Source organism: Pagrus pagrus, assembly GCF_965226575.1.
Source record: "Pagrus pagrus genome assembly, chromosome: 8".
Classification (NCBI taxonomy): Eukaryota; Metazoa; Chordata; class Actinopteri; order Spariformes; family Sparidae; genus Pagrus; species Pagrus pagrus.
The window spans coordinates 30614817-30626925 of NC_140192.1; the positions used below are offsets into that span (position 1 = coordinate 30614817).

The window sequence follows — 12109 nt, forward strand, 5'->3', positions numbered from 1 at the left end:
TAAATTTTTTTAAGATTAATGACATGTTGAAAAGAACTAGAACTAGATCTAACCATGACACACACACACACACACACGCACGCACGCACGCACACACACATGCAATAGAGGTCATTACCCCTAAGCTCTCTTCTGAATCAAATAATTTGTCTGACATTGGTCGATTCTATTTCCAACAACAGCAGTTACGATAAAATGGACTGTAAGGCACATGGCAGTCAGAGGATATTGTAACCTGTGTTTAATCTCAGATTTTCAAAAAAAGATTTTTTTACAATCCTTCTAACAGTGACTCTTGTACAACAACATAAATACTGTGCTGGAAAAAAAAAAAAATCCAAAAATTAAGCAGTTTTCCCCGCAGTCTCTTTCTGTAAACATTGAAAAATGCAAATCAAGTCTCCTCAGTTCTCAACAAGACAACAACATCAAAATAACAACAACTTCCATCTGTAAGGCTTGGCCGCCTCACTATGCAAATAGTCTCTAATGGGCTCAGAGCGAAATGAATTTTTTATCTTTAAGTTTCCGTTACCTTCTCTTTACTAATCCATTTTATGTTCGAAGGAGTCAACAGTGCTCAGTTTTAGATCCAGCATGGTGGAGCAGAGGTGAGGGGGAAGGGGGTGGGGATGAGGCTGAGGTGAAGGGTTCTGTCCATCAGAAGAGGCTAGTCAGCGTGGTCTGTGATGGGCTCCGGCACTCGTGGACGTCCATGCCGCCCGGCACTGAGGTGAGCACAGAGGTGACAGTGGGCATGGTGGGGTTGGTCAAGTCTGTCAGGGTAGTGGGGGTGCTGGAGGGGCTCATGGAGGCGTTGGAGATCTCTGAGGCTGGGCCCGACGGCGTACCACCTTGCAGCGTGGAGCCATCAGACGCCTTGTCCACCCCAGTGCTCTCCTGCCGCAGCAGGTTCCTCCTGAACTTAGCCCGAGCGTTTTGGAACCAGACCTGTGGAAATAAAATAACCAAAACAAATCCTGTTACTACAGACACTGATCCACACATTTAACTAACACTTAACGCAGGTTTCCACACTTGATGTCCATGACATTAGGGATAGTGTTTCTGATACTGTGTAATAAACTAACATACAAACTCTCATATGAAAGCATTTAAGAAAGTCAGTTCACTCAAATTAGACACACACAAAAAAAATGTTGCAATGTTGAATAAAAAATAAAAAGGTTCTGCAGTGGCATCTCTTTGTCGAAAGTGTCCTTGTTGCTCTAGATATCCCGCAGGGTGACTCACAGGGGTTATTGCTTTCATGTCCAGTGATAACTGTCCACTGCAAGGTCTGTGGATTATGAAGAGCAACCAGGTGTTGAATTATAAATGTAATTTTTCCAACATTTTGGGTGACATTTTAGTCTAACTTTGTTGAACGAACTCTTTAAACATGTCCCCAACTCACAAATACCACTGGCCGACTAACTTTGTTTAATACGTGTTGGTTAACTGATCAAACTTGTGCTTTAGCATATTTGATTCCAAATGACTATAAATCATTTAATAACATGACAGCACTGACAACTGTTTTCTAAAGCAGACTATTACAGTTTCTTCCTGAGAGGCATTGATTTAATTTCCATTCTGATTAAAGACTGTATGGAAATGTTCTTACAGAAATATGATTTGTCACAGTGAACACACAGAGCATCATGTCTGCTTGTTAGTTTTTGCAGTATGTAGGCTTTTTAGTGCAGTCTGCACTTACAACTACATGTACACTATCACACAATTATAATAAAAGTGACACTAATAAAAGCAGACATGATGTGCACTCACTGTGTCTCAAGCATATTTTCTGTCTTTGGAATTTCACTACTGTGGTGAAATTAATGGAAGCTATGGCTGCCTGCGAGGAGGGAAAACATGATAAGAAATGACTGGTTTGTGTTGGAGATTGGTTAACTGTGAGTTAATGATAGCTGAGACTGTGCCCAACTTGACATAGATCACTGTTTGTTTTCGTCTTTCTACTTAGTCAACATCGGTACATTTTCACAACAATGACCAGAGCTGCACAAGTCACTATTTTTTTATTGGCTTTGGTATGTCATTCACAGTGATAAACCCACAGAGAGTTATCACCCAATGTGCAGTTACTCCCAACTCTACGGAGCCTTTTAGCACCTTTTTTTCTCATTGTTTTGGTTTTCTGGCACACAACTTTGCTGTTTTGCTTCACTCTCTCTGCTCCCGTCAGGTTTGTTTTCAATGAAAATCACCTGGTTAACATAGAGCATTTAGCTGCTAAATAGCCAGATAAATCTCTTGTAAGAGGAGGTGGAGACCAAACCAGAGTTACATTAAAAGAAGCGTAAATGTTGCTAATGTTGCTCTGTTTGATAGATGTGTAAATAAGCAACTGTTTTCCAGCACATTGGCCAAATCAAATTCATATGTCAAATACGTATGGTGAGTTATGCAGCCCAGTCACCACGATAAAATGTTTGCAATTCATGTTTCTGCAAACCACTGACACGTGTCATACATACGACATTGACATTTCTACAGCAAATGTGAAATCACATCCACATTACATATTTATGACTAGACTGTCATATCAGGAGGTGGACTTACAGACAATAAGGTTGTCAAGCCAGTGACCACTATTCAAGATTGTGGATCAACATTTTAAGGATCAGACCACTGGATATTTTTTTAGGGAGACCTCGACACAATTTCAAGCTATGTTTGTAGTGACAAAGAACAGATATTTTTTATGAAATGTCAGGACATCTCTAGCTGTGTTTGTGTCAACCAAAACAGGTATATTTGGCCTATACATGCTCTTTTCCTAACTCTAACCAAGACATAAAACACAATAAAATTGAAAATTGAACCTAAGGAAAGGAAAGTTTGCAACATAAAGTAACGTGAAGTTTCAACATGGTTTACTGAAATGTACATTGGCAACATTTATTCTTGCCATTGGGTCGGTAACAGATGAGGAATTATGAATAATTTTGAAAGGCACCAACAAAAATCCTGTTGTTGGGATGTCAGATGCTCATACGGAGACGTTTTCAAAGGCAGTGAGAAACTATGCATTCTGTTGTTAAGTTTGGAGGACCTGAGAAATAAAAGGGCTGAAATATGCAAAAAATAAATAATTAAAAAATAAAGAAAAATAATACTGATATGGTCCTTGAAACAGTTTGATGTCACAGAACTCCAAGCAGACCCACATTATCTCCACCTCCACCACCTCCCTGCCTCATTTTGCCGTTAGTGAAGAGCACACACCAGCCCTCGTGTCTGTTTAAAGTCTGTTTGCAGATGCTCAGACTGGAGTCAAGGATAAAAGAACACTTAAAAACACAAAGCCAGGGTGCTCTTCTACTGTGTACAAAAGTTATAAAAGCCTTTACTTTTTATGGCTAGTCATCAAGGAAAAGGCAGTGGTAGCCACAGAGAGGATGTGTTTGCACATCCTTGGCTTCCTGCTTTCGTTGATACTGTGAAAAGATAATTATGCATCTGTCCATGCTGTGTACAAGGAGGAGCAGCTACAATTTTAGTCATTCTCATATCTGAAATGGCAGTGAAATGTATGGTTTCTTCATCATCAGCAATGAGCAATGAACCAAGATGGGTCTGCATCCCATTTTGGAACCAGCATCCTGTTTCTCAATGCCCTTGATGTTCATTTATTTTCATATTTGAATTTAAATTTTTACACTTAATATTTCACTTTTTCAATAATAAAAAGAAGCATGTGAGATGTAGTGAGTGAGACGCGGAGCTGTGTAGGAGCGTGTTAGCCATGGAATCATGACAGAGCCGTGGGAAACAGGCAGTAGGGAGAAGCGCTTCAGCTGGAATAACAGGCATGAAAACTCGAATGCATCAAAGCAAAACGACTGCTTTGTTTTCTGTGAGCGTTAATTAAAGCAGCAGGATGATTTTTTTTTCCTTCTCAGAAAATTTTTGATTCAGAAACCTTTTTGTCTCATTTTCTTCATTCTTCTCCTCAGTCCCCCAGATAATTTGCTGTCGTCTTTTGTGAAAATCAAACGCTCCATTGTGCTTTCTCTGTCTTCGTGTGTACTACACAGCTTTGTGTTTTTCATCCCTCAGTCCTCGCTGTAACATCACATCATGCACTGAAATAGATTACATTTCTTTTTTATTGCTTTCTTTTCATTTCCAGGTAATTTTGCATTCCATTGTGAACACACATATTGACTTTTGTTTTTCCTGGAGGAAATTAAAAACGGTTTCTTTTCACTGCAGCTCTTCAAATCCTTTTTTTTATTTCCTTGATTGTGATTTTATTAAAAAGAGAAAAAATAAAAGGAAAGAAAGAAAAGAAAGAAAGAAAATCCATTTCTGATTTTGTTTAGATTATTTGCACTTGCCTGAATTTCTTCCAAGAATTTCAGTGGAATGAAAAACAGCACTATCTTAGAATAAAGCGGCTGATTTGGCTTCTTTCAGGAAAACCTCACTTCGTATATTTTACGCTTGGAAGCAGGCTAATTTACATTGGAAAAAAGTAAAATTCTTTCACGCCCATTGGCATTTGTTTTTTTTCCCCTTGAGCAAAGGAAACCGTGGACTCGTCTGAAGAGGAAGGCTGCTGTGGTTACCTGTAAGACCCGCTTGGTGAGGCCAGTCTTCTGGGCGAGCTGCTTGAGGTCCTTGGCGTCTGGGTTGTGGTTGATGGCGAAGTAGGACTTCATGGTCCTCAGCTGGTGGTGCTTGAAGGATGTCCGCATGCGCTTGGTCTTCTGACTGGAGCTGTACTGGGAGTCCCGGTCCATGGACTCACCGTCGTTCTCATTACAGCTGAGCGCTACGGGCCAACAGGGATCAGGAGAGAAGAGCTGGTTAGACAGAGTTAGAACTCGATCTGATCACTAATCATCATCATTTGACTTGTTTAGTCCTTGAATTTGTTTAGACCGTACTTTTGATTGGTTGTTGGTATTATTTTTACTTCTTTTCTAACCCTGTTTTTTGGTACCAACATTCTCAAGACCCCACTAATCATGGAATATATTTAATTTTTGAGAGCATAGAAACACCACCAAATGCATTGTAGACATTTTATTCTGTGTTTTAAACCTTCTGAGTGCAGTTATTTTCTCCCACATGAGACACAGACTCTGGGGTGCAACAATGCAATGTGATGAGAAAGGCAGGTAAATCCAATGTTTAGGTGCAAATATACTTAATGTGGATCAGGGAACAAGAAGGAAGAAAGAAAGAAAGAAAGAAAGAAAGAAAGAAAGAAAGAGAATTATATCATTGAGGTGATCGAGGCTGAATATTTGTTTTTAGAAATTGTACTTTGTACTCCATCTTTTTTTATTTTATTTGTTGAGTCTATAGATGAGTTTTTTTCATTTGAATCCAACAATCAATCTGAACCAAGGTGACACTGTGACCTGACAGCTGTTCTTCCAGCTGCAAGTCATCTTTCCACACCTTGTCTGTCTGTCCCTGTCTACATGTCTCTCTTTCCTGGGAGGAGGTGCTAGCCTGGCTTCAGTAAACACACGCGCGCACACACACCCGCACGCACACACACACACACACACACACACACACACACACACACACACACACACACACACACACACACACACACACACACACACACACACACACGCACACACGCACACACACTAGCATTACACTCAACAACAACAACACACATGTATTTGTCCCAGCCTGCGAATTTCTTGGCAACATTCAAAGTGTTGCTGCATGCATAACAGTTCGTGTTCAATATCAGAACGCTGCAAATGATGAATATGAAGTGAGTGAAAACCATCAGAATAACACTTCACTTAATTAGCCCATACACACCAGGCAGAACAAATGCTGCTTTCTGTCTGAAGCATATGCTGCAGCATTTTAACAAAAAGCAGCCTGTTCTCTGCTCGTCTCCTCATCCTCACATACAGCGTCTTATTCTCACTGTTAACACCATCTCAGAGCTGCAGGCTGCTCCAGGTCTCCACATGTTCTCATGTGATTGTTCAGGTGAAGCTTTGATGTTATATCTGGCTGGAAACAGAAGAGGGCGCACTGTCTCTTCACTCCCTTCCTGACTGTGCTTCAGATTTATGCCCCTGTTTATGTACTAGAAACCCATAATGAACAAAAACCAGGATATTATGTTCTTCAGAAATTAGGCCTCTTTTCTTCCTTTTATCCTCATGATGAAACTGTGAGTTCTTAAAATTTTGAGATTGTATTTTCTTAAAGTGTCACCAATCCATAAAGCCCAGCACTGAGAGGTGAAATAATTTGACTTGTTTTTAGAACATTCTCACTTGTATGATCAATTCCACTGATTAAAAAAAAGACAGTGACAGTTCTCCTTTAAAGGACGAGTCACTTGATCCAGTTGGAAAATAAAAAGAAAGAAGCTCATTTGCATTGGAAACTGGTGAGAATATAATTATTTCACTTGTTGCACATTATTTAAACTTAACTGACTGAACTGTCAAAAAGTACAAATAAATGGGAATCAGCAAAACCGACACACAGAAAAGCTTTGTTGCTGTTTCTGTGAATAGTCTTAGATTCTGACAATGTTTTCCTTCTTTTTTTTTTTGCTTTCAATGTGTACAGTTGGAAGGTTAATTATCTAAAGTCAAAGCATTAAAAAATGAGATTCTGGCAAGATAGTTCTGCTGTAAGAAAGTTCTTGTATTCCCTGCTCTCTCTTCCAGTGAATAACTCATCAAATCACATTGATCTCTGGTACACACCCAGTTTGGCCCGGTCCCAATGCAAAAAGGCTCCAGTAGTGTGTGTGTGGTGGTGGTGTGTGTGTCCGTGTTTGTGTGTGGTTGGAGGGGGTGGGGTGGAGGTTGGGGTTTGTAGACATCTATGGAGCCTGACAAGTGGAAAAGGGCGAAAGCAAAAGCCGGAACATCAAAAAACTTTTCTTTTTATACCCAAAAGAGGACATGGGAGAATTTTTTTTTTAAATATATAACAGATTGTCCAAACTGAAACATGACAAAAAAACACCAATTATTAAAAGTGAAGTTATCATTTAGAAAGATCCTGACTACATGAAAGTTTTTGTGAAGAATGGCTCGACAGCTGCAGCTCTTTGGCCGAATGAAATCTATATGAAGCTGTATGAAAAGTTCATCCACACATTTAAGCTTACATTTGTCAGCGGTGAACATAACTATGGTCTGAATGTATTTCTTTTACATAATTAAGTTAGATGCCTGATTTCACTGAATAACCTCTTGCTGTAGTTATTCGTGCACAATGTTTGCCTCAACATGAACTTCTGCTGTTAATCCAGATTGAATACATGAACTGGGTGGAAACTATACACACTGCCATAATTAGAAAGATCCTATAGGGACACAAAAGACACAAAACTAACTAACGTAAAGATAATAGGGACTTTTAATTTAGGGTCAAATTTAAGCATTGCAATAAGGTCGCTACAAACTCCATATTGAGCACAATACGTCTCTTCAAGGGTGTTTAAAATATATTTAAAGCATGGTGTGTTTACACCAGGCCTGGCATTATGTCATTGTGGTAAAGTTATGATATAGTAAGCTCCCTATAGAAATATTATAGATTAAAAAAAGAGGGAATAAAAATACCGTACAGTTTTCTATGTTAAACTTGTGATAAAGTTATTACCGAGGAGAGCACAGACACAGTATCAGCCCCTATGGGAATGTTAAAAAGATTTTTCATTAATGAAGCCTGTCAGTTTGAATCAGCTCGTATTCATGCTGTGCGGCTGTTCATTAGCACTGTGCAGCGACATTTACTCTACAATAGGCAGCGATCACTCTTTTTTCTCTTCTTTTTTTCAGTTTTCAACTTTTCTTTTTAGACCTAATATAATTATATTTGAAGGGAAATCTTCGACAAATCCGCATCAACTAAAGCAGTTCTTGTTTATAAAAGCTCTACTGCTGTTTCTTCACCTTGAATTAATCACAACATCTTCGTCATTAGGTGAACATCCTCGTCTGGAAATGTCCTTCTTACCTGCGTTATAGGCAGCCAGCTCCGCTCCTGGCCCGGGGCTTTTCCTCTTCCTGGGCCGCCCTTTCTGCACTGTCCCCACGCCGTTGAAGTAAGATAGTCCGAGCGTGTTGGCCGGGCCCAGGCCTTTGTGCGGGACAACGTCCGCGTGGTTAAAATGTGTCTGATATTCTCCCTGGATGAGAGTCTCAAAGTGCAGCCGACAGTACACCAGACTGTCCTTCATGCCAAAGTGGTCCCCGGTGGTGAGCATCTTGCTGCAGGTGGTGCAGGTGAAGCAGTTGAGGTGGTAGACCAGGTCCCGGGCCCGCATCACCATCTCCGAGGCTGAGATCCCCAGGTGGCACCGAGCGCATCTCTGCACCGAAAATCTTCTGCGGACAACACAGAAACCTCATCAGCGGCTGGACACGGGGCCTGGCAGGCCGGGACAGGCCGGGACAGGCCGGCAAGCTATCTGAGCTATCTCATACAACACCGCTAAACTTAAAAGAAGCTGTATATATATATATATATATATATATATATATATATATATATATATATATATATATTATATATATATATATATATATAATTTATCTTTGTGGGGTATTATTGTGAGTTTTCACCCCACAGACTTACCCACAGTATTCTTTCTTTCTTTCTTTCTTTCTTTCTTTCTTTCTTTCTACCATACAGTACTTTGACAGCCGATGTGTGGAAGTGTCTGGCATGAAAACTATAGATTTTGTCACAAATTATGAGCTGTCATCAGTGCAGAATGTCTGCGTCAGTTTCGCAGCCATGTTATCCAGGCAAGAAGGGTCTTGAAAGAAATAATGTGTGCGTTCTGCTTTATTCTGAATTGAACACAGAATTTTACGAACCTGACGCGTTGTTGCATTAAAACAATTATCTTCAAATACTCTCTCCCTGTCATCTCTGGTGTTGCTTTAACTTCTATCACAATACCCATAATTTGAAAGCCATATTTAACTCCATTCATCTTACAATTAAAACCCCTCCAACACTCCTGGCTCCAGGCCGTGTGCGCCCTCCTACCTGTAGTAGTCCTCCTTGCAGTAGATGCTCCCGTCCTTGCTGAAGCAGGTGAGCTCAGACTCCAGGTTGAGTTTGCACTCGCAGCACTTGAGGCAGCGCATGTGCCACTGTTTGTCCACGGCCAGCAGGTAGTAGCGGTCCGCGATCTTCCTGCCGCAGCCGGCGCACAGAGCCACGCGCTCGCTGGTCATGCACGGCATGGACTGCAGGTCAACATGGAGGGAGGCACGAGGACACAAGCGTCAGAACATGATGTTGGAAGAACAACGACTTCAAGTGAAAACTATTCCGTATGATAAAGACATCCAACAAGAAAAAAAGCCCTCTCTAAAATCCTGGAAAGTCAGATGGCTGCTGCTGAAGAATAATGCGAGTTCCATCGAAAATAAGCTCACTGCGGAGAGCCACAGCCACCAGTCACATGTGGCAGGATTACAGACATATTATAATAAATATAACAGTAATTAAAAAAATAATAATTCGTCTCAACAACCTCGATAATATTACACATGAATATTGTAAAGATCTAATTCAGTAAACTTCTAAAAGCGTAATGTGAGAAATGAAAAACTTTGTGGGAATATTTTGTCACAATTACAAAAAATTGCTCTGCTTTTATAAATGCTGTGAATAATGTGAATTACACTGCGTTCACAGGAGGCTAGAGGAGGACGATGAGGCCATTGTTAGGATTTTTCTGACAGCACAGACCAGAACAAAAAACACAATCAAATCATTTTACATTCAGCTAACACGCCGTGTGTCGGCGCAGGGAATTCTTATAATTCAAGTTATTTTCGGTCAGGACGTCAGTGACATCCCTGCTCCTCAGTTCTGATGGAAATAATAGTTATTATAACGTTGATTAAAAATAGGACAACAGACGGAGGTTTATGATACAGGATTGCCAGTAAATTATTTTTTGAGAGGCCTGTAAAATAGACACATACACGCGTGCACGCACACACGCGCATACACCCTCCACAAGTAATTTGCAAAAGAAGACGGAAGCTGAGCTAAAATGAATATAATCTCATCGCCGGCTTCTCTGCTTTTATTTTCGTGGCAGCACATTTAAAATGACTACTTAACTTTCTGACCGTGGGTTTGATGTGTTTTATTCAACTGAACGAACTGTTTACAGAATGAACAGAATCTAACGCTGCATATTTTCCACATTAGAGTAAAAGCTGCGGCTGTGTGTTGCTGTCAGTGTTTGAGTTCGTTTGCCTGTGAAAAATGTCTCCTTCTTCTGTGAACCACTCAACATCTAGTTCGATTATTCACTGTGTTGTCCATGTTTAACGTGTGATTTGAACGCATCACACAAAACACATTTAAAGAAATAAATTGTTGAATTTAAAGATCAAATGTCGTCATGTTTCCTGGCTAATTGCACAGCTTGTTCAGCTCAGGATCGTTTAGTTGAACCCTTGCTGGGAATTAAACAAGTTTTAGATTTCGGGCTGAGGAATCACAGCGTTAGGCCTCCTGGAGGAAGTTTGCCGGCCTGAGAGGTGTTTTAAATCAACTGAGTAATAAGCTGGGACATTTGTTGGACAATTTTTCTGTGTGAATTAGAAGTAAAAAGTGTTCTGAGCTAAATCAGAGTGCTTGGAGCTGCAAGAGTGCAGCCACTGTCACATGTTTCCAGGCTGCCATGCTGCCTGCGCTTACAAGGCGAGAGGGCAAAATGGATCTCCTACCGTCTCTGATTCCCCCATATCGATGGCTGAGCTGATGGCTGCTGACTCGCTCTTTCCTCTCCGGTCCATTTCTTCCACCACACCGTGCACGTCGCCTCCAGGGAGGCCATGGAAAAGCATCGTTGCCGCAGACGGTAGGATATTATAACTGTTCTCTTCGGATCTGCAAGCCAAGATGTCCATCAGAGGCAAAATCGTGCGCAATTATGCCACTCAAAATTCTCGCTTTTTTAGGTTTTCCTTTCTTGCCGTGACAAGTGAGAAATCCAGATCAGGGAGGAAAAAATATGAGGGAAAAATTGGACACGTGTTCTCCACACTACGTCTCATCTGCCAATGGAAACCGTCATCCGAATCTCTGCAGCTCTCATTATTAATAAGCTATGATTAATTCATAAATAACAGCACAGATTCCGCTTCTCTTACGGGAATCTATTTTTTTCTCAGGTATGATATTATCTTTCTGTTACCAATTACTCGCTCTATATTTTCTTTTCCATTTACGGTGAATAAACATACCAACTATGGAAGCCCCGCTGCATGGGTCTCAGCACCGATGCCTCCTCCTCGCCGGGAGTAATATTTCAGGATTTCGACAGTCTGCAAGGCACTGGCAAATTTCTCCCCTTTAGTGCAGAACAATAAGTAAGTGTTTAAAAGTGGCACTGCAAAAGCGGGGCAGCAGTCTTGTACTGCATCACACAGTCACAAGGAACAAAAAAAGATATGTCCAAAAAGCCTGCAGAAAGGCTTCCTCCCCTGCTCAGGTTCAACAGTCCAAGTTGATGCTTACAGCAGCTGATTTATGTCGCTCAAACTACTTTTGCTCTGCAGAGAAAATAGAAAAATAAAAAACACTCTTGGCTGTATAAAATCCCGCCGGCCTTCTGGGAGACGCAGTTTTCCTTCACAGTAGTCTGTTTAGTTAATGTTTTGTCTTTTGCGAAGGAGGCTGCATACATGTGCGTAACAGCAGAAGAGGAGGAGTTGGCTTTACGTTGACTGATGATAGGCGAGTGTTTGCTGGCCCCCCAAAACCACCGTTCCTCCTTCTCAGGTCCCGGTTGGACTCTCCGCTCCTTATCAACGGGGCCCTGTTGCGTCACGACGTACCAGTTATGTTCATTGGCTGTTCCGTCGTCACCGAACTGTTCGGCTGTACTTTTACCGACTGGTCGGAAAAAAGCAGCCTCCGTTTTACACGGACCGCCGGCCACCGTCGTCCCTATCTGTCACTCCGGAGCTGCAGTTTGAAGGGTCTGTTTTACAGGAGGAGAAGAAGAGTGAGAGCAGGACAAGTGTCAGTCCTCTGAGGTGTTGAAGCTGTCGTCTGTCTGTCTGTGCGCACTGAGGAGGTCTGC

At 41.2% G+C, this 12109-nt stretch overlaps 1 protein-coding gene across 2 annotated transcripts; it reads right to left on the reverse strand.

Moving 5' to 3' along the window:
- Nucleotides 1–224: 224 nt before the first annotated feature.
- On the reverse strand, nt 225–11775 carry lhx2b (LIM homeobox 2b). Of its 2 annotated transcripts, none has more exons than XM_084359336.1 (5): nt 10749–11775; nt 9043–9245; nt 8002–8369; nt 4602–4807; nt 225–951 (listed from the first exon to the last, which is right to left on the reverse strand). In XM_084359336.1, the coding sequence occupies exons 1-5, from the start codon at nt 10929–10931 to the stop codon at nt 661–663; spliced, it is 1251 nt and encodes a 416-aa protein (XP_084215462.1). In that variant the 5' UTR covers nt 10932–11775; the 3' UTR covers nt 225–660. The 2 variants fall into 2 exon arrangements, with proteins under 2 accessions (XP_084215462.1, XP_084215461.1); XM_084359335.1 differs by having other exon boundaries at nt 8002–8372.
- Between the last annotated feature and the right edge of the window lie 334 nt (nt 11776–12109).

Excerpts from the sequence above, each read along its gene's own strand:
- lhx2b (XM_084359335.1), bottom strand. The coding sequence starts at position 10,931 with ATGGACATCTTGGCTTGCAGATCCGAAGAGAACAGTTATAATATCCTA. Across the intron at positions 4,808-8,001 it reads GCTGGCTGCCTATAACGCAG|CGCTCAGCTGTAATGAGAAC; the intron begins GTAAGAAGGACA and ends GTTGGCCCGTAG. Across the intron at positions 952-4,601 it reads TCACCAAGCGGGTCTTACAG|GTCTGGTTCCAAAACGCTCG; the intron begins GTAACCACAGCA and ends TTATTTCCACAG.